Below are 27,760 nucleotides of genomic sequence, written 5' to 3'. Positions count from 1 at the left end.
AGGAGAATGAAAAATAAAATGATTAAGGAAATTAATTAGATACATTAAGAAATGTTTGTAGTCTTTATTATGACAATGCCACTTAATATCACATTGAGTTCCTGAAAAGCTTAGAGCAGCATAGGGTATCTTTGCTAATAAGCAAAGACGAATTGAAAGTTCTTTAAAGAATTTATTTTTTGAAGAAAAACATTTATACATAAGCATAAATCGTAATACTGACCTCTTTAAAAGCAATACAGCATTGCACTGATGCTAATAAGAATTTCAGTCCCTAACATTTGCCTCTCTAAGAGTCTGCCTCTGAGATGATGCTGTATTAGCAGTAAATGAAAATCCATTTTTTTCATAAGGAAGTACCTCAGTGTTTTGAAAACAATGATTTATACTTTTCTATAAAGTTTGAAACATTATGTGCAATGTTATGAATTCAAAATCTTGTATTTTAAAGGGAAAGGTTTCATTTAAAATCCATTTAATTAGAAAGAAAGGCATTAATCCCTCAAAAATTAGATACTGACCAACGTTACATCATTATAATGGATCTTTTACATGCAGAATCTACATATATATTTCTTAAAATCAATGGCTTTGGGTACACAAGTCTTATCAGTAAAATTTGTCTTATATATAACAAATTAAGACACAGCAAAGAAGCATCTAAAAGTGATATACTCAGTAATGGCACTTTATGTATAAATGGAATACTACAGTATTCAGTCTTACAAACTTAAAGCAAGAAAAACAAAATAGATTGTCCATAGTTTAGTATTCCTTTTTTTCTCTCTATGTTCAAAGCATGGTAGACATTCTTCAGCCCATGAACTTCTCATTACTTACCAATTTAATTGTCTTTATATTTCTTGTTACACAGCTTAATCTCCAGGCCTTTACCATACCTACATGTACTCTAAACACAAAAAATTCACTGTAGCTCCCCATTATTTTACTATACTTCAAAGGCACATTTCTCCAAAATACATACACCATACATTGAGCTGCATTCACAGTGATACCAATCTTTACTAAACTATTTAACAGTGAACAGCATCCTGCCTATCTTTAGGACTAAGTCTTGTCCATAGATACCTTGATTGTTGTATTACTCTACATCACAGTGTCCAATAAAACATAGCTATGATTAATACATTCAGATACAGAACAATGCACCCTAGCTTTGTAAAACCATTACAAAATTCTTTTTCGCTCAGAAGAATAAATTCTTGTGCTTACACATTTTCACAGCTGTATCATCAATCACCAGTAATAATAACTGTTACCATATTCCAGTACATTGTAAATGATTTGCTTTTTCATTATTTCACCACCCATATCATACTATTACTGTATACAGCAAACATCAATGATGACATGACACAACATGGCCTTACCTCACGACCAGTTTCTATGAAAGGGACCTGGTATTACCCAGGACCGTTCTATAGGTTCCTGCAGCCTAAGGCTGCACTACTTCTGGTTGGAGGGAAATGTAGACTCCTTTGGAGTGAGAAGTTTTTGACAGATCTGTACTCCCAGAGATATAGCATTCCCCAAAGTGACTGAGCAAAAGGGGAAAATTTCATTGTTCATGACTGAAGTTCTGTACATTAATAATAGTAAAAATATAGAAAAGAGCTGCATCAGAATAGCCTACTGTGGTAGCCTATTGTTATAGAATACAGCAACTTTGACAAAATGCATGAGATGAACTTTAGAATACAGCAATTTTGACAAAATGCATAAGAGATGAACCTAAAACATTTGCTTTAGAGTAAGTGTAAGCCCTACCTTTAATATGGGCAAAATAGGAAAAAGGCAACTAGTGTTCAGAAGTGAAACTTGATAAATCTTTGTAAAAATAGGACAGTATGTGAAGCAATGTTCAGGAGCTGTTTTTATTTGTGTTGTTAAAATGAAGTCAGCAACCGATTGTGACTGTGTCCGTATGTATCCTTGGGCAGCCCTGAGCCGGAAACACACCTTCACCAAATATTACACCACTCTGTAGTATTAGTGTCTGACTGGTGAGTACAATCTTTATCATTACTGTATTTCTTGTTGATATTCAGTTTTTCCAACACTTTACATTCATTTTTTGGTTTGCATTTTATGACTTTATTTGTGCTAGTGTTTGAGTAAGGTAGACATACATGCATTACAATTTAATTTTAAAGGGACTTAATTTGATATAGAATACAGATGCTGTTTATAAAAACACTGCTGATATTACTGATTATATTCTGCATATTACAATGCTTTTAAACAAAGCAACATAACATTTGGAATAGTAGAGCCAAAAGTATCAGTGTGTAAATTTAACTCCTTTAACTTGAATTTCCTGCTAATTTCACCCTACCCTTCCTTCCATACTGAACATCCTTCCCTTGCTTCATATAGATCTGATATTGCACAATTTATCTTTAACACCAAAATTTGCTCTGCATGGGATGGTTAGTACATAAACAGGTTGAACTGTCAAGTTTTGGACTTCAGCCCAAATTCATATTCAAACATTTGTGGTCAGTGAGGCCCAAGTGTACCTATGTTCTGTTGATTTTTTTTCTTGTAAATTCTATATTATTCAAGAGGTTTTCCTTTTTGTGATATTTATCCAAATGTATATTTTTGCTTGTGAAGACAATGCCTTTTTTTATTAGGTACTGCAATGTTGAGGTGTTCCTATTTCATAGACATGAAAGATATGACACTAAGAAGTTCCAAAGGTCATTTACAGAGCAAACAATCTAAGTGATAAATGACAGCACTTCCACACCACCCAAGTGAGGTGACTGCCATGGTGTGTAATTTATTTTATGTGGTTTTGCCTGTAGCCCTATATCCACAAGTAAAAAATGTTTTTACTAAACAAAATACATTATCATATATGATAGTCAATATTTACAACCATATTTACAATACATACAATACAGATATTAGAATAAAGAGAAAACAATTACATGAACGGTACCTTGCTGATGTAGATGCTCCCAGCTCACCCACTGTTTTAGTTCTATGCTGATTTCAAGTATGATTTTGAAATAGTCAACATTACTCCAAAAATGCATGCAACTAAGACAAAAATGATACATTATGAATTATATAATGAAATATATCCATTAGCTAATACAAGAAAAAAAATGTACCATAATGAGCTAAAACAATGTGGTCCCACCAGGCTGACAGATCCCTCTAGCGTCACTCTGGACCATCACCTCCCACTCAAAATCTTGTTCACTCCATCTTTTCACTTCCAGTTTGGTCTCCCCCTTCTCCTTATCCCCCCACCTCACTTCTGACACTTACATCGTCTTGTTAATGTCTCCTCACTTATTCTTTCCATATATTCAAACCATTTCAGCAAATCTTCAGCTTTCTCAACCACACTCTTGTTATTACCACACTTCTCTTTAGCTTTTCTTTACTTACTCAATAAAACCACCTCGAATCTCTCACCAGTGCCATGTCATCAATTGTTATTCAGCTTGATTTAACTTATATAAGACTACCGATGTAATGTTTACAAATTAAGATATATAAGAAGTTTCTCTTGTCTTGTTTTGAAAAGATGTATGCTGTTGTATGTTTAGCATGTGACTGATTGTCTAACCTAAAGTTTTATTCCTCACATTATACCACAGTGGAGTGGGAAGCCTTCTTAATGATAACAAACAAAAATAAAAACTCACTCAAACTGATTTGACAACATTTAAAGGTTATGAATGAATAAGTAGTTGATCATACTGATAACAGGAACATGACAGAATATCAGAAGAGTGTTTTAAAGGGGAAATTAAACATTTTTGATAGGTTTGTTGTATGAAGTAAACATCCATGTTGTTGGTCAAGTTTAACGCTGTTTGTGCAACTCATAAGTTTCTTTTTTCTCAAGTATTCTAAAATCTGCATCATTTAACCCTTTTAAGGTTATAAAGAATTGAAGATAACACAACGAGATTGGAAAAGTTTCAACTTGATCATCCAGCTTAAGAATACAATTCATGATATGCAAAACACAGTTCTTGTGATTTGATTTACACATAATTTTGAAATATTTTGTACATATATATACAAACCTGTCAGAATTATGCACTATCCAGTCTCGTATATCTCATCAGGAACAAGCCCCTACTAATAGTCATAGTAATAATCATCATAATAATCATAAACTGTTGACTCAACTGGAGCCTTTGGAAAGACTGGCTCAGCTACTGTAGCTTTCTTGGTTGTAGGTTTTACCTGTGGGCGACCAAGTCCTCGTCTTCGGCTACCAAAGCCACTAAGGATCTGACGAACTTCACCTGGTGGGGTATCCTCCACGGTACCTACCTCTGTGATAACAACTGATCCACCAACATAACGTAGGTCTGATGATCCATAATTTGGTCTTGGGTACTTGCTAGTTGTAGTTTCTATCTTTGGCACAGGTGCTGTGGTTACAGGTTTATGAGTGGCATCATGTGTACTAAGTATGTGAGGAGAAGGAGTACTGCCTCGAGCACGTGACTTTACAGAGGCTGAAAGTGGTGGAGCAAATATGTGTGAGGGGGCTTGAGTTGTCTGTACATTAGGGTGTGCAGGATCCTTTGGTGGAGAGTATCTGAAAGAGAAAGAAAAAGCATATAATCAGTAAAATATATATGTAAGATTATCATGTTACTTCACAAGAGTTTAAAGTCTAAGGCAATCTGAGTTACCATTTCTCCAAATCTGACTTCAAAACTTGATCTATGCTGCATTGTTGGATCTCTTTCCTTCTACTGATGTCCCTTAACACTCTCCTACCCTCAGGTTACCACAGATCACCTCATGATGACCTCTATGTGTGTTTCCTTGAAAATATTGTCTGATGTACCTAACTTGTATTACTCTGTCTGAAGATGTAATATGTGAAATCTCAGAAATTTTCTTTCTTCACTCTAGTGGGTCTTGGTGCATATGTTGTAATGTACACTAGACTGGCCTAAATCCAGCTCACCCTCCAGTCACCTTAAATGGACAGTCACTCCAAAAGAACAAAACATAGTCTATTCTAGGCATCAGGTATGACATACACATAGAATTCTTTCTCCATACAAAAATGCAATACAAAGGGAGAACACATAGCACTAACTTTTGCCAGATATAGACAAGAAAAAGAATCTCTTAGCATCCTCTACCTTCACTGTCTAGAGATATGCTAAAACTAACAGACCAAAATGTACGTCTTTTCACGTATAAGGATTCACCTCCAGATGATTAAAGTTTAGATTTTCTGATCCCATTAAAATCAAGAATTGTTGAAAGATTAATTCTGACAGATAAATTTCATACTTAAATTCCTTGAAAACTGCAAATCTCCATTCACCCTAACATTAGATACACTGCCTATGTCTAAAAAACAACCGTAATCATTTTACAATTACTTTCAAGATGTCATTATGCAAGAGAGTAAGAAAAGGGGTGCAGCTTAAGTTGATCATCATATTTTAGTTAAAGGGATGGAGTGAGGAGAATTCATAAAGAAGATGCAGATACTGGAATTAATAATAAACATGACTGATTGAATGTGCCATGAAATGTTTTGATATCATGACCTGTATTACCTGGATGAGCCTCTTTGTGTTGATTTAGGAGAGGCAACAGCAGGAGTTGGTTTGGCAGGTGCTACAATTCGTACTGGTTTTGGAGGAACAGCAACAGAAGTTGGTTTGGCAGTTGTTAGAATTCGTATTGGCTTTGGAGTAACAACAGCAAGAGCTGGTTTAGAAGTTTCTACACCTGAAGGTATGAACTCAGTGGCTCTTGATGGGCCATGTACCTCAGCTGTTGCTGTAGATACTTCAGATAGTGGAGCAGGTACCCTGATTTCAGCTTCAGTTACTTCAGGTGTTGGAGCATGTTTTGTTGTAAATTCTGTCACTTGTGGTGCTGGAGCAGGTTCCATGTTTCTCTCAGTTTCTTGAAGTGGTGGCACGTTTGCTGTGTTTATTGTCTCACTTTCTTGAAGCACTGGGGCAATTACCAGGGTTGTGTCCTCTATTACTTGAGGCTCTGAAGCAATTTCCATGGTTGTGGTCTCAATTACATCAGGTGGTAAGGTAGAGTCTATAGGTGTAACTATGGCTTCTGTTGTTGTTGTTATTTTTTCTGTCACTGGAGACGAGGCAGTAGTTGTGGTTGTTTTATCAGTTACTGGTGGTGAATCAGATGTGGTTCTAGTGATGGAGGTTTGTTGAAACCGAGGACCTGAGCGAAATCCAGGGCGGAACCTCAATTTTCTGCTAGCATTGCCTCTTCCTATTTGCCTGAAACGATGAAAAAATTGTTTTCTAGTTGTTTATTGAATATTTTTGGCATGGAAATGTGATTATACTCAAGATGAGAATGATAAAAGATGAGTTGTTATGAAGAATGGCTTAGATAAATCCATGTAATAAAGGTAAGTATAAAATAGAGAAATATCCATAGACTTTTGTTTTGCTTTGCTCAAATAATGTTATTGTATCTTTTGAAAAGAAAAAGAATAGACACGTATGATTTTTTATCTTATATGTTATCTTGAAATTAGACTACTATTTACATGCCCATACCACTGAAGAGCCAAAGTATATAGTTAAATACTTCTTGTCATCCACTGTTATATCTCTCTCAAATTTCCACATTCTGACAATTGACCGCTTCCCTAACTCAGCATTAAGCCCTTTAGAAATCAGTCTTAAGCACTGGCATCTTGTTAAGAAATTCATCCTTTCTCAGCCTATGACTAAAATAAATTCATTTGAATGTGCTTTTCATGGTGTTACCAGACTCCGTCTACTTGAAGTTATTCTGCAAGTGAAGAGTCACCTGTGGCAAGGTTATCATTATAAGTACAGCCTCATCAACGAACTTCTTATTCCAAAGAAGTCCATCGTTTCCCCACTACTGGAAGTAGAGCATCCTTGAAGCTGCAAGAGTTCCCGGAAAGAGCTCCTGGGTAATACCAGGATCCTTTCTTAGATGAGGACCTTCAGGTAATTATGAATGAAATAAACCATCATTGCCTGTGTGACAAAGGCCTTGGATTGCAAGTGTTTCCAGGTACATTATACCATAAACAGCAAAATTAGGCCCTATACACAAAGGAATACCACTAACATCATTAACTATATATCACTCTATAACTTGCTAATACATGTAGATCTCCAATCCAAATCTTGAAGAATCATACATAGTAGCCCTTTTTATATCAAGTGCTTTTAACAGGGTACAGCATTGGGATCTCATTTCCAAAGTTTCCTTCCTCTTTTTTATGTCATATCTAGCTTCCCTTTGGTTGATGTATCTCTGAAGATGTTGGTGGATCAACCTCTCCCCTTTCCCTACGAACAGCAGTCTCTCAAGGTCCTGTCCTGTCTCCTACTCTCTTCTTCCTTTTTATGAGTGATATCTGGCCATCAAAAGACAACAAATTACTGATGATATTACTACATTACATTGCTTGCTTAAAATCCTTCTCCATCATCTCTCACTCGATATGTATCTCATCTCAGTGGAGAAGACAGAATCTAGATAAGTTTAATGTCAGAAACCCAATATTTGCCCATATCTCTCTGAAACCTTATACAACGTTCATATCTTTTGATTGATCTGTAATTTCAACTCATAACAATGAATATAGTTCCACAGTAATGTCTAACAAAACCTCATTATAAAAACAGCTAAGTATGCCTCTAAAAAACTAGTTCTGTTTAGATATAAATTCTCTTCTAAACAGTTCCTCCTTTTGTAAAAAGGTTTGATCCATCCCTGTGTGGAGTACTGCTTGGACATCTACGGAGGTTCTACCTCTCCATTCTTACTAGACAGAGTTGTCTGAAGCAGTTTGACTCATCAACACTTCCAGTGTAACTTTACAACTTTACCCACCCTCCTCATACCACAATGTTGGTCCACTTTGTTTTCTTTTTTTTTTTTTTTTTTTTTTTTTTATACTTTGTCGCTGTCTCCCGCGTCTGCGAGGTAGCGCAAGGAAACAGACGAAAGAAATGGCCCAACCCCCCCCCCCATACACATGTACATACACATGTCCACACACGTGTATACATACCTACACAGCTTTCCATGGTCCACCCCAGACGCCTCACATGCCTTGATTCACTCCACTGACAGCACGTCAACCCCTGTATACCACATCGCTCCAATTCACTCTATTCCTTGCCCTCCTTACACCCTCCTGCATGTTCAGGCCCCGATCACACAAAATCTTTTTCACTCCATCTTTCCACCTCCAATTTGGTCTCCCTCTTCTCCTCGTTCCCTCCACCTCCGACACATATATCCTCTTGGTCAATCTTTCCTCACTCATTCTCTCCATGTGCCCAAACCATTTCAAAACACCCTCTTCTGCTCTCTCAACCACGCTCTTTTTATTTCCACACATCTCTCTTACCCTTACGTTACTTACTCGATCAAACCACCTCACACCACACATTGTCCTCAAACATCTCATTTCCAGCACATCCATCCTCCTGCGCACAACTCTATCCATAGCCCACGCCTCGCAACCATACAACATTGTTGGAACCACTATTCCTTCAAACATACCCATTTTTGCTTTCCGAGATAATGTTCTCGACTTCCACACATTTTTCAAGGCTCCCAAAATTTTCGCCCCCTCCCCCACCCTATGATCCACTTCCGCTTCCATGGTTCCATCCGCTGACAGATCCACTCCCAGATATCTAAAACACTTCACTTCCTCCAGTTTTTCTCCATTCAAACTTACCTCCCAATTGACTTGACCCTCAACCCTACTGTACCTAATAACCTTGCTCTTATTCACATTTACTCTTAACTTTCTTCTTCCACACACTTTACCAAACTCAGTCACCAGCTTCTGCAGTTTCTCACATGAATCAGCCACCAGCGCTGTATCATCAGCGAACAACAACTGACTCACTTCCCAGGCTCTCTCATCCCCAACAGACTTCATACTTGCCCCTCTTTCCAGGACTCTTGCATTCACCTCCCTAACAACCCCATCCATAAACAAATTAAACAACCATGGAGACATCACACTTTGTTTTCTATAGGTATTTTTTTGGTTTTTGCTCCCAAGAGCTGGATGCTTGTCTGCCCTCATTAGTCAGAAAATGTATTTTTAGGCAAAGTGCTGCATCCCATAATTACTGTGTAGCCATTGGCAACTCAAGGGTAGACCAGTTTGACATCTGTTTCTTTTCCTACACCTTGGAACACTAGAACTCGGAACCCCCTCATGTTTTTCTAACAACTATAACCTGGCCGATTTAAAAAGGCAGGTTTTCTAGTTCCTCCTCAATTCTCAGCATTTTTTCCTCTTCTCTTATTTCTTCTTCTCATTAACCCAATTCATATTTTGATTAAGATCGAGACTTGATGTGAACTTTTATCCATGACTGGAGTCTCTAACTCTAAAAAGAAAGCCACAATGTAACCTCAGCAGATAGTAAAGGGCATCAATAACCCTACCAATAAATGTAAAAGTATATCAAGTTAGTGTTTTAGGCATTCTCTTATTTCCCATTTGTATAAATGGGAAATTTTCAATGTTAGTTGAAGATATGACACTTCTGTTGTACTACAGAGATCCCATGGTGAGTTCAAGAATGCACATGAATGTGTTATTAGTAACAATCTTATTCTTGATTAAGTTATGACTTTTATGAGTTGTTTGGTAAGATGATGATATAATTGGTGAAGCTGATATCCATAAAAAGATAGATATCTTGGTGTTTATCCTGATGTTGTAACAAAGTCAACTTTATCACATAAACTATTTACAAAAATCTACAAATGTTTTGCAAGTCTCTTATCTGCCCTTTCCTTATTAATGTTTTTGTGCTTGGGGTTGTGTACTGAATGGTTAAAACCCACTTTAACCCAATAGACTGCAGCCATCAGAATTCTGAAAGTTTTTCAACATAGAAAATGTAGTAACATTCTCATATATTACAAAATTTATCCACTTTTACATGCATACTTCTTGTTCCTTCTTTTTCTTGTACCTAAACCTGAATGAAAAGTGGATTTTAAGCAGTCACTAGAAGGCTGTAATAAAACTGAAGCCCATACATACAACTGTAAATTATACTGTAAAATTCCTCAACACAAAAATACATAGAATCCATAAGACTTTGAAAACAAGGTATTATCATCTCTAACTACACTGTGTTGTTTATATTCTTATGTTAGCCAATATCACTTTCTTTAAAAGTAGCTTTGGTATAAGCAAGTACTATGATTATTATTATTATTTTCTTTTCTTTCAGGTTATTATTATCATTATCAATACTGGCTGCAGGTGGTAGGTACTGGCTTTGGCACATTGCAGTATGCCTGATGTCTATAAGTGAGTCCATTATTAATTTCTTCCTGAATCTACTTCACTAAGGTGAAAGGCAATTAGTACAAAGATATTTCTATCTGCCATACAAGTTCACCATTTTTTACATTACCAAGGTAGCACCAAGAAGACAAAGAAATGGCCTAATTCTCTCTACCTCTCCCTAGCTTTAGTGTATAATGCACTAAAATCAAGAGCCCTTAACCTCAGTCAGGCTCCACAGACCTTTACATGGTTCCCCTGACCACCTTATATGCCTTAGTTTAGCCCACTGACAGTATGTCGTAAACCACGTTTCTCCAATCTGCTCTATTGCATGTTTCACAACCCCCAGCATGTTAGGGCCCTAAGCCTTCAAAATATCTTTCACTGCAGCCTTCCATCTCCTCCTTGGTTCCCCCTTTTCTTTATTCCTTCCCCTTCTTACATGTATACTGTCTTAGTTACCCTTTCCTCGCTCACTCTGTTCAGATTTCCAAACCATTACAACTCACCCTCTTCAGATGTCTCGTACATACTCCTCTTACTTCCACCCCTCTTTCTTACCCTTTCTTATTCAGTCAATGCTCCTTACATAATATATAGTAATCAAACACTTCAATTCTAACACATTCACCCTCTGCCCTTGCTTTCATACAGCATTAATAGAACCACTATATACAGTATTAATAGAACCACTATACCCTCTTTGCCTTTAAAAACAATGACCTCTTTCACCACACATTCCTCAGTACACCAAAGACCTTTGCTCACCTCACCTAGCCTACGACTCATTCAGCAACCATGGTTCCATTCACTGCCACATACACTCATAGGTATCTGAAATACTCAAATTCTCTCCATTCAGACTCACATTCCAAATAGCCTGTCTCATTTTACTACTAAACCTAATAATCTTGCTTTTAAATACATTCACTTCCAAACCCAGACCCCAGCTTCTACAGTTTGTCACTTGAATCCGCCACCAGCACTGTGTCATTAGCAAACAATTCATTCACCTCTTGGCCACCCATCCCAACAGATTGCATGTCTGCTCATCTCTCCAAGACCCATACATTCACCTCCCTTACCATTCCAACCATAATCAGATCAAACAGATATGATGGCATCATGCACTCCTGCTGCAGACTCACCTTCCTTACTGCCTTGATAATGAAAGTTCTTCACTGTTTTTAATAGCTTTTCTCCCTCACCATATATTTGTAACACTTTATTATTATTATTATGGTTGGGCCATTCTTTTGTCTGTTTCCTTGCGCTACCTCACTAATGCGGGAGACAAAGTATAATGAAACATAATTATTATTATTATTATTATTATTACCAGCATCTTTGAAACTAGTTATCTTAATTTTGGGAACTAGGTCAAAAAGGCCACTTTCACTATGCCCACATCTTCACTAAATTATATTACCAATATGTACTCATCTTTACTATTCCATTATGTTCACTATAACTTCATCTTCACTACACCCTAAAGTTCATTAAAACCTCAGGACACTTTATAAATTGAAGCTTGTAGCTGGGGCATGATGGACTCTTTTGTGGTGAGAAGTTCCTTGATGAAACTGTACTCCTTTTGTTCTTGGATGATAATACCTCACTAAGGGTAATTCTTCACTTGTGGTTTCATAATGAGCAGATTTGAGTCCAGTAATACTGAGTACTGTTAGTCTTTAAAGAAAACACTACCATAAGACTGAAGAGTTCTTTATATAAATAAACTCCTTTTCATTTCTATTCTCCGCTGTATGGCAGTGGGAGGAACATCTGTCCATGTACATATAATCTTAAACTTATCACAATTGCAGAAAAATTACCTGACAAAGTAAAGGTTGATAATACCGTAAGCTTACCAATATGTGTATACTGACAGCGTAATTTTTTCTGCCTGTAAAGGCTATTCCACAGGTGCCTATCAGTATAACTCAAATTTATGTCATATGAAACTTTATGAAGTTATTAATATGCAAGTGATCAACTTAGGTTTTGGTAATTTCCATAAACATTCAAGAATTTATAATAATTTTGTGGGATTTTTTTTACCTGCCTGTGGATTATTAAAGGATCATCCTATGATTCAAAGTTCTATGTTTACAGGTCATTATTCTGTTGGTTCAGGGAGTATACCTGTTTACTGTAAGACATATGTTTCCTTTCATGGAGGTTTAACCCAAATACACTGATGGCTCTAGTTCATAATTCATGTTTGTAGAGCTTTTTGATTAATATGTACAAGTGGAAAGCAGGATGACATCTTGATATCAGAACTGAATAATGCTAATATATAAAAACTATGAAAATGAGTTGGCAAGGCAGTATAGTACTTGTGATAAGCATCAATCTGAAATGTTAAAGTATCCTTATGAATTGCTTTTTATCCTTAATAGTCACCTGTATCTTTCAAGTACATGTTCTGGATTATCCAAACTTTTTTCGACTTCTTTTGATATATTATTGAGTTATCAATATTACATGAATTTTTTTTTTTTTTTTTTACATTTACTTCTACATGATGCATTAAATTTTTTTAAAAAAGTTTTTGTTGCTGACCATCTGTACATTTTTAAGCGGCAAAGACATGATATGAGTGAAACGTTTGCTAAAGGATTCAGGATATTGATTTGTTGATACAGTAGTGAAGCATATGCTCCCTGTGCTCAGAAACAGCATTATGAAGACTAAATGATGATTGTCTAAATGAATTCTACCAATGTGTCATTAAAGGCAACTACATGTAATTTTGGTGGGAGTGGCTATGCACAATGAAAGAAGATACAGATAATCAAATATGAATAAATGGAGGATTAAGATTAAGGAAAATCTTTAAAAGAAAGGTGGGGAATATGACAAACTTTGAAAAAGATGGCTGTGATTGTTTCCAAAGAAAATTCATCAAAGGAGTCCCTTCACATTTTATACTTAATCTTTTGTTGAAAAGAAATAATATGGGTTAAATGAAAAATGTTTCCCTCTTATTTCTGTGAACGTTATTTACTATGCAGTAAATTCAGTCCCATGAGTGCAAAACTCAATTCTGTATATGCACGTGTAGGTATTCCCATACATTAGTCACACACACCCAAATCATACATGGATAGACATTACTTGTTTTGAAATAATGTACAATTCATTCAAGCAGTATTTGAGTACTGCTTCAACTGTTGCTCCCCACCTTAATGAATAAAGAGCAATTCACACTACAAAATTATACGTGTGTATCGAAATCTAATGAGGTGGGATGATAAGGTCACAAATTAATTTAAAAACAAATTGTTCTTAGTTTCGATTTTCAGAATAATTTCCACTGTATTATCAACACATCTTTTTTGATCTAATTCATGGTACATAATTTGAATTTTCTGTAAAAGTAGAATTTATTTGCTTAAAGTTCTCATTATAAATTCTTCTAGACCCATTACTCCCCTATCCCAGTCCATACATACAGCCAAGCAAAATTACTGGCCTTTGCAGGGTCCTTTAAAAAGAGTTAAACTTGGAATTATGATACTGAAATAACACGTTTTTCTTTTAAATGAACATTGAATTGTTTTCTCTCAGGATCACCAGACTATTTGCCCCCAAATTTTCATAAGCTTGACTGAGTTAGGTTAGGTTAGGGTACAAACCTTACCTAATCTAACTTAGCTTCACTTAGGGTGGGGGATTACACAGTCAATTTCATAATGTAGGAAACCATGAAGATATCTCACTTCAGTTCAAAAAAAAATCAGACACGACATTATCAGAGCCCATCTGAAAGGAACATTGAACTGCTCACACAGGAAGTTCGGTGTCTGCTTCAAATATGGGTACAGTTCTTAAATGTGAAGGATTTTTCTGCACTACACTTTTTGGAACATTTTCAGGCCTGAGATGATTAAAAAAATATATTTTTCCAAATTTTCAAACAGGCTAATGATAATCACGTGACAAAAAGTCTCATGCAATAGGAAAAAAAAGGATAGTGGAAAGAAGGATTAACATGGGTATTGCACTAATAACTGTGGGTGTTCTTATACTGACCTCATTATCGTTATCACATTTATGTTACTCCTAATGAGTGAAGCAGAAAAGACTTCCATCAGGTGTGTTAATAACTCATTGGAAGCCTTTTTCAATGAACATTCCCTTTGCCCTTCACTTTCAAGGAGTATAAATAACATTTTAACTACAGTATTTTTATTAACATTCTTAGATTTACACGCAACTGATACTATGGTAAATGGGAAATGGAAACGAGCTTTCATATTAATGAACGATGAAAAAAATAAATGAACAAAAAGTGAAAATTATACAACAATCTGTTGCTATAAAGTTAACAGCAACCATTTGATCTCAGGAAGAACAGAACTAGTATGTAACTACAAGATAGATTTCCCTGAATCAGAGAAAGTAGAGAGCACAGGGAAAGGCAAGTGGTGTCAATGCGGTTAATGTAAAGATAAGAGTGAAAGGAAATTATTGACAATAATTCAGAAGAAATAATATATTAATAGCATGAAATCAAACAATGTGTACATGCTGCATGCATCGTCCATCCAATAAGGAATCATGTCGATGGAATGACATGAGCAGTCATTTCTAAAGTGTGCATCTATGTTAAAGAAAAGTTTAGTATTTAGTCTTGTAAAAAAAAAAAAGAAAAAAAGTCAATACTAAAAGGGTGTGAATGAACATCATCAAACATGAGAACGACCAAACCTGCGCCTGGTAGGGCTGGTGGATTCAACCTGAGGTTCCTCTTCCTTGTCATCAGTAGCAGGTGGTGAGGATTGTCTACCTCTCGAATTTCGACGACTAGACCTAAATCGGTGACCTGTTTCAACAGTTGTATCTTCAGTTGTGGTTGAGATGGAGGAACGGCCTGATGTACGACGAGAGGAGGGAGAAAGAGAAGTGCTTGGTGTTCTGGTGGACTGGGAACGTGTGCGTTGATTACGTCTTGAGGTAAGTCTGCGTGATGGTGACTCTTCTTCAGTATCCTCTGTGGGAGCAGTATCTGTACTTGTTCCTCGTTGGGATCCACGAACCCTATTTCGTGAGCCTCGTCTTGTCGAAAGAGATGTACTACTGCCTCGAGGAGACGAACTTTCTTGTCTAGGTTTAGCAGCAGAAGCCTCAGTTTTAGGATTACTGCTAGACTGTGAACTAGATGATGGGCGTCTACGAGGGGAAAGCAATCGAGGTTTGATTTGTACTATTCTTCGACTCGGTTTTGTGGTACTTGGCTCTGTAGTTGTAGTCGTCGGTGCTTCCGTTAATGCAGCTTCTTCAAGTGGAACTTCCTTATCAGCTACTTCTGGCTCCTTAGGTGCAGTATCTTTAGTGATAGGAAGTGGATCCTTTGCCAGAGCTTCTTCTACAGGTGGCTCATCATAGTAGTCATAGTAATCTGATGGACTTTCTTGTGCACTCACTATCAGTGCACACCATACCAAACCTATCAGTAACCTGTAAGATACAACTATTGTTAATCATTTGTGCCAGTACTTTATATGTAAACTTAGGTCATTTATGTATGTATGCATTCACCATTAGAAAAATAAGAAAATGATTACATAAATAAGAAAAATGATTACATAAATAAATCAGTACACATAAAAGCTATGTGTGTTTTGTATTAGCTAAAACATGATTTATACTTGTGAAAAACAAATTAGGTACAGTCAGGCCTTTATACTCATAACAGTACACTGAAATACACGGTCATACTATATAACTAAAAGCCTAGTCCATGAGTACCTACTGCTTTCCTTATTTCTGATATTGCCGTATTCAAACATTACGTTTCTCTGTACGCATCCTTATTAGACAGTAGCAATTACAAAAGTAAGTTCTACTACAGAGCCAAAATTGAATATGATAGTAATAATCGTTATCTCATAAGATATAGATTTATATTTTCCAGAATTTACAAAGACCCAAGTCTCATAGGCCCTTTTGCTGGATTAATGTCAAGAGGTAAGATAGACGTGGAGAATATATATATATATATATATATATATATATATATATATATATATATATATATATATATATACACTAGATGGATCTTCAGGTTGCTGCTAAAGGGAGTCTTCGAATGGCTTGATCGTTATTAAACTGGCTGAGAACATGACACTTAGGGGAGCCATTAGGAACGGGGCGAGTGTAGTGTGATTGTTCATTCTGAGCAACTTATATATGTATATATATATATATATATATATATATATATATATATATATATATATATATATATATGTGTGTGTGTGTGTGTTGCGAGAAAAGCATATCTGAATATGTTTACTGATGATGCCAGAATTATGAAGGAAGTGCAGAGCAATAACATAACGTAGACATATCTTGATGAAGAAGTGGCTAATAAAATTTCACCCAAATATGATGATGGGAAAGAATGAGCAAGGATTCGACTCTTCCAAAATCCGGGAGAGCTCAGAGATCTCGAGCATTTCGAATTTGAAATAGTCTACGTATCTTGGCGGACAAGAAGTATAAGTGTGAACAAAATTTTCCTTTTGGTGCGTCTATAATCGTTCGGCTTTCTCCAGTGCGCTCGATGTCTTGCAAGGGGGACTTTCTCTCTGAAAACTTTACGTTCTACAGTTACCACAGAATGGCTAGTGAAAGTTCAAAAACTGGTTTGTATGCTTTCTATTTCCCCTTATTGAACATCCACCTTGTAGCTAGCTTATTTCCACCTTACTCTGCACCAGGAATTCCCCCTAGAACTACAAGAGAAAAATATGCTGAAAAATTAAACGCGATTTCTGGTATGAATAAGTAGCACCGAGATAACCAGTAAAATATCGGAAGAATTTATCCTAATTAGTCCTAGTGTACACGGTACATTTATATCGGGAGAATTTATCGTAATTTATCTTAGTAGAAAAAGTAATTTTCCTATTGTACTTAGTAATGAGGAAACATTTTCCTATTGTAAGAAATGAATATTCATATTAAAGTCAATTTGGCTAACGACGTGAGTTTCCAATATGAACTGACGTAAAATACTTTAGTATTGAAAAAGGAAATTGGAGGTAGAAAGATAGTGAAAAAGATTTTGAATGATCGGGGCCTGAACATGCAGGAGGGTGAAAGGCGTGCAAGGAATAGAGTGAATTGGAACGAAGTGGTATTCTGGGGTCGATGTGCTGTCAATGAATTGAACCAGGGCATGTGAAGCGTCTGGGGTAAACCATGGGAAGTTTTGTGGGGCCTGGATGTGGAAAGGGAGCTGTGGTTTCGGTGTATTATACATGGCAGCTAATGACTGAGTGTGAGCGAATGTGGCCTTTGTTGTCTTTTCCTAGCGCTACCTCGCACACATGCGGGGGTAGGGGGTTGTCATTTCATGTGTGGCGGGGTGGCGATGGGAATGAATAAAGGCAGACAGTATGAATTATGTACATGTGTATATATGTATATGTCTGTGTGTATATATATGTATACGTTGAGATGTATAGGTATGTATATGTGCGTGTCTGGACGTGTATGTATATACATGTGTATGTGGGTGGGCTGGGCCATTCTTTCGTCAGTTTCCTTGCACTACCTCGCTAACGCGGGAGACAGCGACAAAGTATAATATAAAGTATATATATATATATATATATATATATATATATATATATATATATATATATATATATATCAATTAAAACTTTTAATAGCATAACCTCAACATATATTCAGTTTTCTCAAAAATAAGCGTTGTTGTCCACGAATACACATGAGTAACACGGTGCACGGATAAAGTTTCATCTTGGCAGCTGAGGACAGATGTCATCGAGTATTTCATATGATTTGGATACCTAAGAGAATAATGCAAAATCAAACAATGACCTGTGCAGCTGACTGGATGAAGTGCATGACGAGGCAGTCTCGGAGCTACTCTCAGAATGAAGCTGTCCTATCTGCGGTCAGAAGTGAGAGTGAAAGCTTCAGCCCATTGAAATATCTGTGAATTAAGCGTCTGAACTTCCGTTTGATGGAGGCGTTGGGGTTATCTTCAGATGAGCTGACGTGTTTCAGGTACCTCATGACGGGTCGAAAACCCGTTATCATACAGTGAATGCATCATAAATCATTTGAAAATAAGTAACTTTATAACCGATAGTTTGGAGGGATCATATGTGAAAATATTAGGTAAGCTTTACATTTAGCTGATTTTAGTATTGTTAATCACTTATAGTTTCCACTAAAGATTCTCAGAATACGTGATTATACACTTATGCTGTCGCATACAACGGCATGTTAACCTTAAATCTGCTCGAGAGAGAGAGAGGGAGAGAGAGAGGCTCCTGTATAGGCCTTTGCTCCCCTACCACTGACAGATTTCATGGGTTAAAGTTTTGCTTAATTGTTGGAATAAAGTGGAGGTTACACTTCGTCTGATGCCTGAAGCAATTTGGCAACAATCGCGACCTTCGAGTGACGACTGACGAGTTCATTGTTCCTGTACGCCATATCACGTCCGCAGGTATCGGTCTAAGACAACCTGGGAGGGACAGCCTACCCTATACCACTGTGTCCTCACAGGTAGACTAATTTGGTACTTTTTTTTTTGCTTCAACTTTGGTCTTGTTATCCTTGAAGATCTGCTGACTAATGGTGGCCTCTGTAGTCGCCTCAACTCTCCCTCGTGTTTTTGTAACCAGTTGGGCAGCCAAGGCATATCCTGCAGTCTACGCTTACACATGAGTCGGGAAGGTGTGAGGGTAACATGGTCCATAGCTAAATATAGATAGATAGATAGATACCGAACACAAAGGAGCTTAACTTATCCTCGCCAGCGAACGGAGACAGGGAAACCCAACCCAACTGTGTTTTTGTCTCGACCTCTTGAAATCATGAAACAGTCATTCACACAAGCTTTGACCTATACATGTGGTATAATTTTGTCTGCTTACGACTAAAATGGTTTAACATTTCATCATATAAACTTCTTGACTTCTCTACTCGGGGTATAGAAATACTAGGAAGTACAGAAGTGCTAAATCAGCCTCTGAGTAACTGAGATGATGTAACAAATTCATGCAATCCAAAAAGTAAAATGAAAAAGTCCTAGAAATACAATTCCCACACCATCGATTTATTGCATAGACTCATCTTTTGTCGTGTTACGGTAAAACTTGAAGTCAACCCATTGCTTAGTTATATTTTAACGTCACTTTTTTTATATTCAGAAGAGTTATATATTTGCCATGCTTTTAATTTTTCAGGAATTCTGAGGGTAAGGGAAGAACATCAAACAATTTCCTGTTCTGAAGAGTCGCTTGTTAACCTTGGTTGGAGGAATTTGCCCTTTATATTAGTTTTTATAAAAGTTCCGGAATTATCTATTATTTCCCAATACAGGATACGTAGCTTATGCTAGATTTTCATAAAAGTTCCGGAATTATCTATTATTTCCCAATACAGGATATGTAGCTTATACTGGATTCATACCCACTAGGATATCCAGAGACTGAGGCGCCCTTCGCTGCAGGCTGTATCGAGGGTCTCGCTGTCATACACCAGCCACAGAAATCCTTGATCTACGTGTGCAGCGACCCATGACAAGTAAGAAGCACTTTCCTTTTATCTTTAATTCTTCCATCCTGTGGAGAGGATCGTTCGAGTAACGTTGCATTACATGACATAAGTTCGTGAAATGGATGCATACGAAAGATTTTGTACATAGCGAGTGCTGTGAGTTCGTGATGGTTATTCGTGACGACTGGACTGGTGGGTTGGTGAATGGTGAGAGGGTCTCAAGGCTAAGGAGGCATCAATAAGGAGCCGGATATGAAGTGTATCATCTGTGGAGGTGGGGGCCAAAAGGGTAAGGTCGTCCATGTTACCGTGCTCTGTCCATGGGGTGATCGCTACGACATTGATCTTCACGTCAGAGCAGTAGACTTTACTCCTCGGAAATCTTTTTAAGCGAAGATAATATCATACCATCTAAATGACGATAAGTTTCTTGTTGAGGTCATCGACACTAGGAGTAAAAAGTAGTGTGCTAAGGCGTGTAACGGGATTGGAAAGGTGGGGCGACATGTTAGGACGAGGCTGAGCGGACTAGGTTTTTAAAAGGCTGATGAAGCATGGCGTGTTGCAAAGGAAAATATAGGTGTTAAAAGCAGGTTTTCAGGGGATGTGACGTATTGGAAAGGAGCATAATGTCACAGTAAGTCGTCGCTGTATATTTGTTCAGCCACACATTTTTTTTTTTTTCAAGAGCCGTTGACATGAGAGCTCTCGTCCCAAAAGGTCATGTGTTAAATAGTTTTTCGATTCTCCAAATGCCAAGGATAACATGAGACAATTTCCCAATGAGATTCCTCGAGGAAATTGATTCAAGCAAGGGGTTATGACATTAACATAACACCTTCACTAAAAGTAACGTCTACACAAACAGTATAATTTTGTTGCGCTTGGTAACGTTGCAGTAAATTGTCAAACTTTTTCTCACTAAAATGGTTGTGCTTTATATATATATATATATATATATATATATATATATATATATATATATATATATATATATATAATGATATTCAGTAACGGTTGTGTGAGATGATAGAGGGAATGTGGTGGGGAGCAATGAAGAGTCGGCGAGAGAGCCGAGAGATTGGAAGGTGCTAGGGGCGGGGTTCAGCCGCCAAGGTGAGCGGGGTAGAGCCGGAACTTCTCGCACTCCACCACGTCTCCTTCCCAACCCTCCCCTCCGTGCTCCTTGTAGCCCGGTGTATTGTGATATCACAGCTTTGACATCAGCTCATCACAGTTCTCATGTATTCTTACAATATCCAGTGGAATTTTATGTGGCCGTCAAGTCTTACTGCACCAACCTTTTGATTAAAAAATCAATTTTAGCTACTTCCACTTTTCCATATTCCTTTCGTCAAGAAGTTTTGACTTTCTTGATTTATCGTTACGGTCAACCAAACTCTTCACTTTACTAAATTACAGTGCAACACCCAATCCTTCGCTTATTTCTTTCCCCTAAAGTTATTTCGAAAAGTAGGTTGTATAATTCGTACATAAGTGATATGGATGACAGTCCGAGGGAATCGTTGATCTAATCTTTAACCGTTGAATATCTCTTTCATCGACGTTGTCCCAGTTATCAGTACCCGGAAGGGCTCAGCTTGCCTCTCTCCTGGTAGGCGGGCGTGTCCTGACGCTTACTGTATTGTAACACTCACACACACACATCACCAGTAAGAGAAGAACTTAAGGTTACGTTTCTGTGATTGGTGGCATAAAAACTTCCCTCCCTTCGCGTAATCATTACTTAAGACAGCAGATTTTACTGCCTCGTCGAGTCTCGGAACGGCATCCCGGGGATTGTAGCAAAACAAGCGCTACATCATCAACTTGGTAAGACAGAAGTCCTATCAAATATTGATTAATGAATTACAAGATGGTTTACTGTTCCTCGTAACCCCCAGTAGGTGGCTTAGTGGGTACGTCCTAGATTGACTCGGGGTTGGGGGCTTCCAGTGGACCGGGAAACTGGATGGCATTGACCAAAGCGGAGAACGAACTGGTACCGATGTTGACACGACCGGGGCGAGCCAGACGGCACTGGTAACTCGTTTCTTGTGCTTGCTGGTGCTCACTTTTACTTTTGCTCTTGCTTGGTTACGTATAAGTAATGTTGCTCAACTGTCTCCCAAATGTCACAGCTAGTAGTAGATCACTCGCATTTCAACCAGCGTTATCTTTTGGAAGAGCCAACAAACTCTAGCTTTGGCTCACATGTTGAAATTGCCGGACAAGGGGGTGATAAGTTATTTAAATTTATGGAAGTAGTTAAGGCTATGATACCAATACTTTACTACTGATTAGTGTATGTTACCCTAGTCGTGGTTACCATTAGGTTAGGTTAGCAAAACATGTCAGCCGTTCTCGTTACATCAGAACATTAATATCTTCGCTAGTTTTGTGTAGATAAAGATGATTTGGGTTTACTTTCTCAGTGCTTTGTTAAGTTAGCTTGGAAAAAAGTTACTATATTATAACGTTATATTTTGCTTAAATATGTATATGCATTATCGGAAGTATTGCCAAGATCAACTAATGGGGGAAAATGAAATTTCGTATAGGAAATGTCTATACTCTGAAAACATTTAACGAAGAACACGAAACACCTTGGTTGTATTGTCCTACAATTTAATACTAGTTCAAGAGAAGTAAACCGCAGAGTTGGAGTATACCTGTGAGGTCTCCGCGTTCCCAAATGCTCGCAACGTAAAGCGACCTCAACTGCATGCTTCTCCTAAAGTATTATTCTTTGGCTAGGGTGGATCTGGCAACCATGCCTGAGTGTGGCTAGCTATCCATCCTACCAACAATTCTGGGTGCGTCCAAGTTTCTTGCAGAAGTGCTGGAGGCCTTGGTGATGGTGAGGGGAGGGGGGGTGTTTTTATTGAACGGTTCCTTGTGGTGGAGCAAGCCGTTGTGGGCGTAATGTCCCAGCGGGGTTCGTCCCGCCAGCCCCCCGAAGCAGCCTTGTACCTTTGACGTGGGAGGCTGTATTGCAATTTCTTCCCCCCCCCCCCCCTCTCTCTCTCTCTCTCTCCAGCTAGCTAGCTTTATCTGTCTGAAATTCAGATACCTAGTGGATGAGGTTACTGTAGTTCCATGGGGTGGGAATTGGTTATTGGGCTGCTGGTAAGCTAGGGTGCGTTAGCATTTAGAGAATGATAGGTATTAAGGTGGGTTAGTGGGAAGAGCATGAGGGCCGGATAAGTTTAGATTCAGAAGGGTTAGCCGTGCTGATGGATCACAAACGAAGGTTAAAACTTGCTGTCTGATCTTTCCGGCACTAGGCCCGTACTGTTCCCGAAATTTGCCACGACGGGAGCACTGTGGCTTTATAAGTAATCTTAATATGTGAACTCATAGAGTTTCGTAAATAAATTCAAGCGCAGTGGGGACCTAGGAAGTCTGACCTTAATTTTTTTTTCCAAAAAGTGATACTGAAGCTCATCCAAAAAGGTCAACAACGCATTAAGAAAAGTTTATCAGTTCAGTGTGGTGGTGCCATGATGTACTGGCTACTGGTCCAACCCATATTATGACGCCTAGTTTTTACTGTCGCTGTTGCTAGTCTAGGGTACGTCTGAGCATATCAAGTGCTTGGAGGGGCACAGTACCAGGGGTGATTATATATATATATATATATATATATATATATATATATATATATATATATATATATATATATATATATATATATTATCGCTGGGGATAGAAGAGAATGAATACTTCCCATGTATTCCCTGTGGTTACACCATGCAGAATTATACCATGTTTCTATCGGGCAGTAGTTTTAGCACGGCATAAAGTGCCCTTTGCTTTTGATGTATCTGTGGTAATGCCATGACTAGGTTGAGGAACGACCATAGATGGTATGTAAATGCCCTTGGATAGGTCACTTGGGGGTCTTCAGGATACTACTACGCTTGAACCTTAATGCTCTTTTATGCGCATTACAAAATGTTCCTTCATGAATGCATGTGTTAATATGTACTCATTTTTGTACCACAGTTTTGCTTTGAGTTTCAACTAGTATTATTCCTTCCATCTACGAGTTCAGTTCTACACACTACCACTAACGGAACCAAGTTCAACAGAATATTACATACTTAAATGTCTCGTTACATAGATACTGTTCCATGGATGCGCCGTTATCGTTAGATCTGTAATCAATCTCTTATATTCAGACCGTTATCTTATTATTCAAACAGGTTGTCAAGTACAAGTTTGGTAAGTTTAAAAGTCAAAAGATGTTCATGTAAATGAATTGCGTCATTCGGTGGATATTGGTTCGCATGTGCAGCGAAAGAAATGGCTTCTTGCTGAGGTCAGAGAGCGAAGGCCTCTTACTTGTATGCCACTGGTATAACTGTGAGGACCTGCTCAGTGAGTAGGTCACGGGTCAACCCAGGTCAGCAGGTCAGGCACCCAGACATCCTTTTACTTTTCCAATTCTGACAGGTCACTGTGGGGTCCGGCAAGACTATTCTTATCTTTTTCTTACTGATAATGTATAAACAGGATCTCAGGACTTTGTGAAACTGACATGTGAGCCTCAAACGTGAAAAAAGAACTTGGTGATTGTGCCTTCACCATCTACTTCGACAAAAAAATAAAAAATCATAAACACTCTCTGAGATGAAGGGATTCATGCCCAGGCATGAGTGAACGTCTGATACCCACCTTACTCACCATGTATTATAACGCACTTTCACCTAGTGAGTGAGGTCGCTTGATGTAACTTAAAGGACAAAGACTTGAGTGTTTAACAGTTTAGAGTTAAGCAGTGTTCTTAGAATACGTGTGGTTTTTTCAATATGTCGGCTAATACACTTCCATATGAACAGACTCACCTGCAAATAATTCTTTTCATAATGTCTTTCAGGTTCCTTCACTTGTTATGCTCTTGAGCCACAACACTGAGTAAAGTTAACACAAACCCGGCAAGTTCAACACGGAAACACCAAGCTAGACACTGGGATACGTGGACGCTTTGAGAGCGAGCTGTACACTGAGGTGAAGCCTACTAGGATACTGGCAGATCCCAAGGTATTCCCAAACAACCTTCTCGGTTACAAGGACACCTACCCGCCCAAGCCATGACGTCACGCTGTCCCGCCCTAATTACCAGCAGGCTCTTTCACGTCACAGGTAATGCCCACTTATAGTCTTTATTTCATTTTTTTTTTATTATTAGCGTGATTTACCTATTTGTACAAACGGAAAGGGAATATGCAAACAGCGGACCGTATCTCTTTATCCACCACACGATGTCTTTTGAGCTTTCTGTATTCAGCCCCTTCACTTAGTGTAATTCGTAAACTTATCTCATTAATAAAGTATTTTTTACCTGTTTTCTGACTTTCTCTAATGGTTTTTGTAATGTCTAACTAATCGATTCCACCCTAATTCAAAGAGGTGCGAAAGGTCGCCACTTATGACTCTTTTCTCCGTAGACCTCTTCCTCCATCATGAAGGTAAACCACTCATAAAGGTAAACTACTGTTAAATCGACTTTATAGACTTGAAAGTTTAATTTCTCTTTTCTCCTCTTGCCCGACTTGAGGAAGTAATCTCCGGCTGGCCATTATCAGTACCTACATGTGTAAATATACACATCTCTCATTCGCCGTTTACATGAACTATCTATAGTAAACTTAAAAGTCTTACGAACAGTTATGCAGATTCTCTTATCGATATGCACCACCATGCAAAACGCACGGAATAGTATCAAATGTCTGCCTACAGTAAACCTGCAAACTACACACACACACACGCACACACACACACACACACACATATATATATATATATATATATATATATATATATATATATATATATATATATATATATATATATATATATTATGTATTTATTTATAATCGCTGTTTCCCTCGTCAGCGAGGTAGCGCCAGGAAACGACTAAGAATGGCCCATCCACTCGCACATACACACACACATATATATATATATATATATATATATATATATATATATATATATATATATATATATATATATATATATATTCATAAACGCACTTATGCATACACACATCAACATATACTCAAATATACATATACACAGATTAATACATATATACATGTACATATTCATACATGCTTGCCTTCATCCATCGTGGCTCTACCCCGCCCCACAGGAAACGGAGAGAGAGAGAGAGAGAGAGAGAGAGAGAGAGAGAGAGAGAGAGAGAGAGAGAGAGAGAGAGAGAGAGAGAGAGAGAGAGGGGGGGGAATGGAGGGAGGATGAGGCGATCAAGTGTATAGTGATAATTTTGGTGTTACCGGACAGAGCATGCTCAAGGTTACACGGCAAGCGTAAAGAGCGAGGATGTATCATTGGACGGACGGTCTCCTCAGAGAACTTATTACTTCAAATGGGACATTTCCCTGCTGCTGGAAGTAGAGCAGCCTGGGCCGCAGTTGTTATCTAGGAGGTGGTCCTGGGTGACACCAGAACTCTTAGAAAAGAGGTCCTTGGGTATTTATATAAATAGATATACATATGTTGTAATATAGATTGATTTAGAGAAAAAGATCAATAATAATATCTGAAAAATACACCATAATAATAATGATAATAATGATAATAAAGTTAGATAAAGGTTTGGATCACTATATCGGTAAGAGGGTCGAGCTTGGTAACAAAATTAATTTTATCAATAGATTAATCAGTCATCATTATCACCAGAAATTGAGGGATAGCTAAGAAAACTGATGCACATTTGTTACATTAAAAGTCAAGAATCACATTCAAAACATTCGGTAAATAGTGGACTTTTAAAAGTTGACTTTTCTATCAAATAGATTAAAAAAAAATCCAAATTTAGCGAATTTTGATAGACTTTACACGACACTTATTTTTTTTTATGCTCTCCAACGATGTCGGCTTTTAGCAAGGTGGATGTGATCACTCTGCTTAGAATTATACCATGATTCCAGCCAGGCATTTAGTGCGCCCTGGCTGCAGCGCTCCGAAGGAATCGTGACGCTTCCAAGGTTAGATAAAGACCTGTTCTGACACAACCCTTTCATATTATTAGAACTCATTTCTGAATTCAGCGTAGCTTATTGTACTTGCAATGCAGACTTATTTAGGTTGGATGTTCAAGATGCAACCGAACATAACCACGTCGAAACTAATGTAATAAATCAGAGCCCGTAATAATCCAAGCTGGATATTATTGCATCTGTCTCACTGTATCATCACTTGATTTATACAATGCATTTGGCTTACAGACTGATTGGTTCTGGGATTACATGGTAACCAGAAACACAAAGGGATTAGTTTAGCATAACAGTAAAGCCTTTTTAAGTCACTTCATTGTAATACATGAACTAGATATCACGCTTTGTGTCAGTATGTGAATACTGGCACTAATAAAAACCTATCTCTTGACACAAAAAGTACACCCATTAAACCAAAATAACCTTAAATGATAAATTTGACATGTTATATTATCTTCCATAGATACACACATTAAGCCAAAATATCCTTAAATAACAAATTTGACAGGTCATATTATCTTCCACAAAAAATACTAAGTATTTTGTGATGTCACACTTCATTCTATCCAATATGCACCATTATCAGTGCTTCACAACGTACCCCTCAGCAAGCCATCGGCCTTCGACCTCGCCCAGTACGCGACTTCGACACAAGAACCAAAACCGAAACACGATTCTACAACTACTGAGCAAAAACTATGAGGATTGCGTTGTGGAAATTGTTTCTAATGTTACTTAAATGTTCATTGAAGCGGGGATTGTTGACTTGATACTTACGCACGAACCCTCATGGTGTACACAAGTCGACCCACAGCGGCCGAGTGAACCGCCAACTCCTCCAACCCGC

General features: G+C 37.8%; 1 protein-coding gene across 2 annotated transcripts; it reads right to left on the bottom strand.

The window, feature by feature from the left end:
* Nucleotides 1-49: 49 nt before the first annotated feature.
* LOC139747194 (uncharacterized) lies at nucleotides 50-27,755 on the bottom strand. Of its 2 annotated transcripts, none has more exons than XM_071659190.1 (4): nucleotides 27,691-27,755; nucleotides 15,050-15,799; nucleotides 5,583-6,284; nucleotides 50-4,597 (listed from the first exon to the last, which is right to left on the bottom strand). In XM_071659190.1, exons 1-4 carry the CDS (start codon nucleotides 27,702-27,704, stop codon nucleotides 4,129-4,131), a joined length of 1,935 nt encoding a protein of 644 aa, XP_071515291.1. In that variant the 5' UTR covers nucleotides 27,705-27,755; the 3' UTR covers nucleotides 50-4,128. The 2 variants fall into 2 exon arrangements, with proteins under 2 accessions (XP_071515291.1, XP_071515290.1); XM_071659189.1 differs by lacking the exon at nucleotides 27,691-27,755 and adding an exon at nucleotides 24,736-25,273.
* Between the last annotated feature and the right edge of the window lie 5 nt (nucleotides 27,756-27,760).

Source organism: Panulirus ornatus, chromosome 67, assembly GCF_036320965.1.
Source record: "Panulirus ornatus isolate Po-2019 chromosome 67, ASM3632096v1, whole genome shotgun sequence".
In the NCBI taxonomy this organism is placed as follows: domain Eukaryota; kingdom Metazoa; phylum Arthropoda; class Malacostraca; order Decapoda; family Palinuridae; genus Panulirus; species Panulirus ornatus.
Note: the sequence above shows the minus strand (reverse complement) of the source record. Positions and strands in the feature narration are given on the sequence as shown.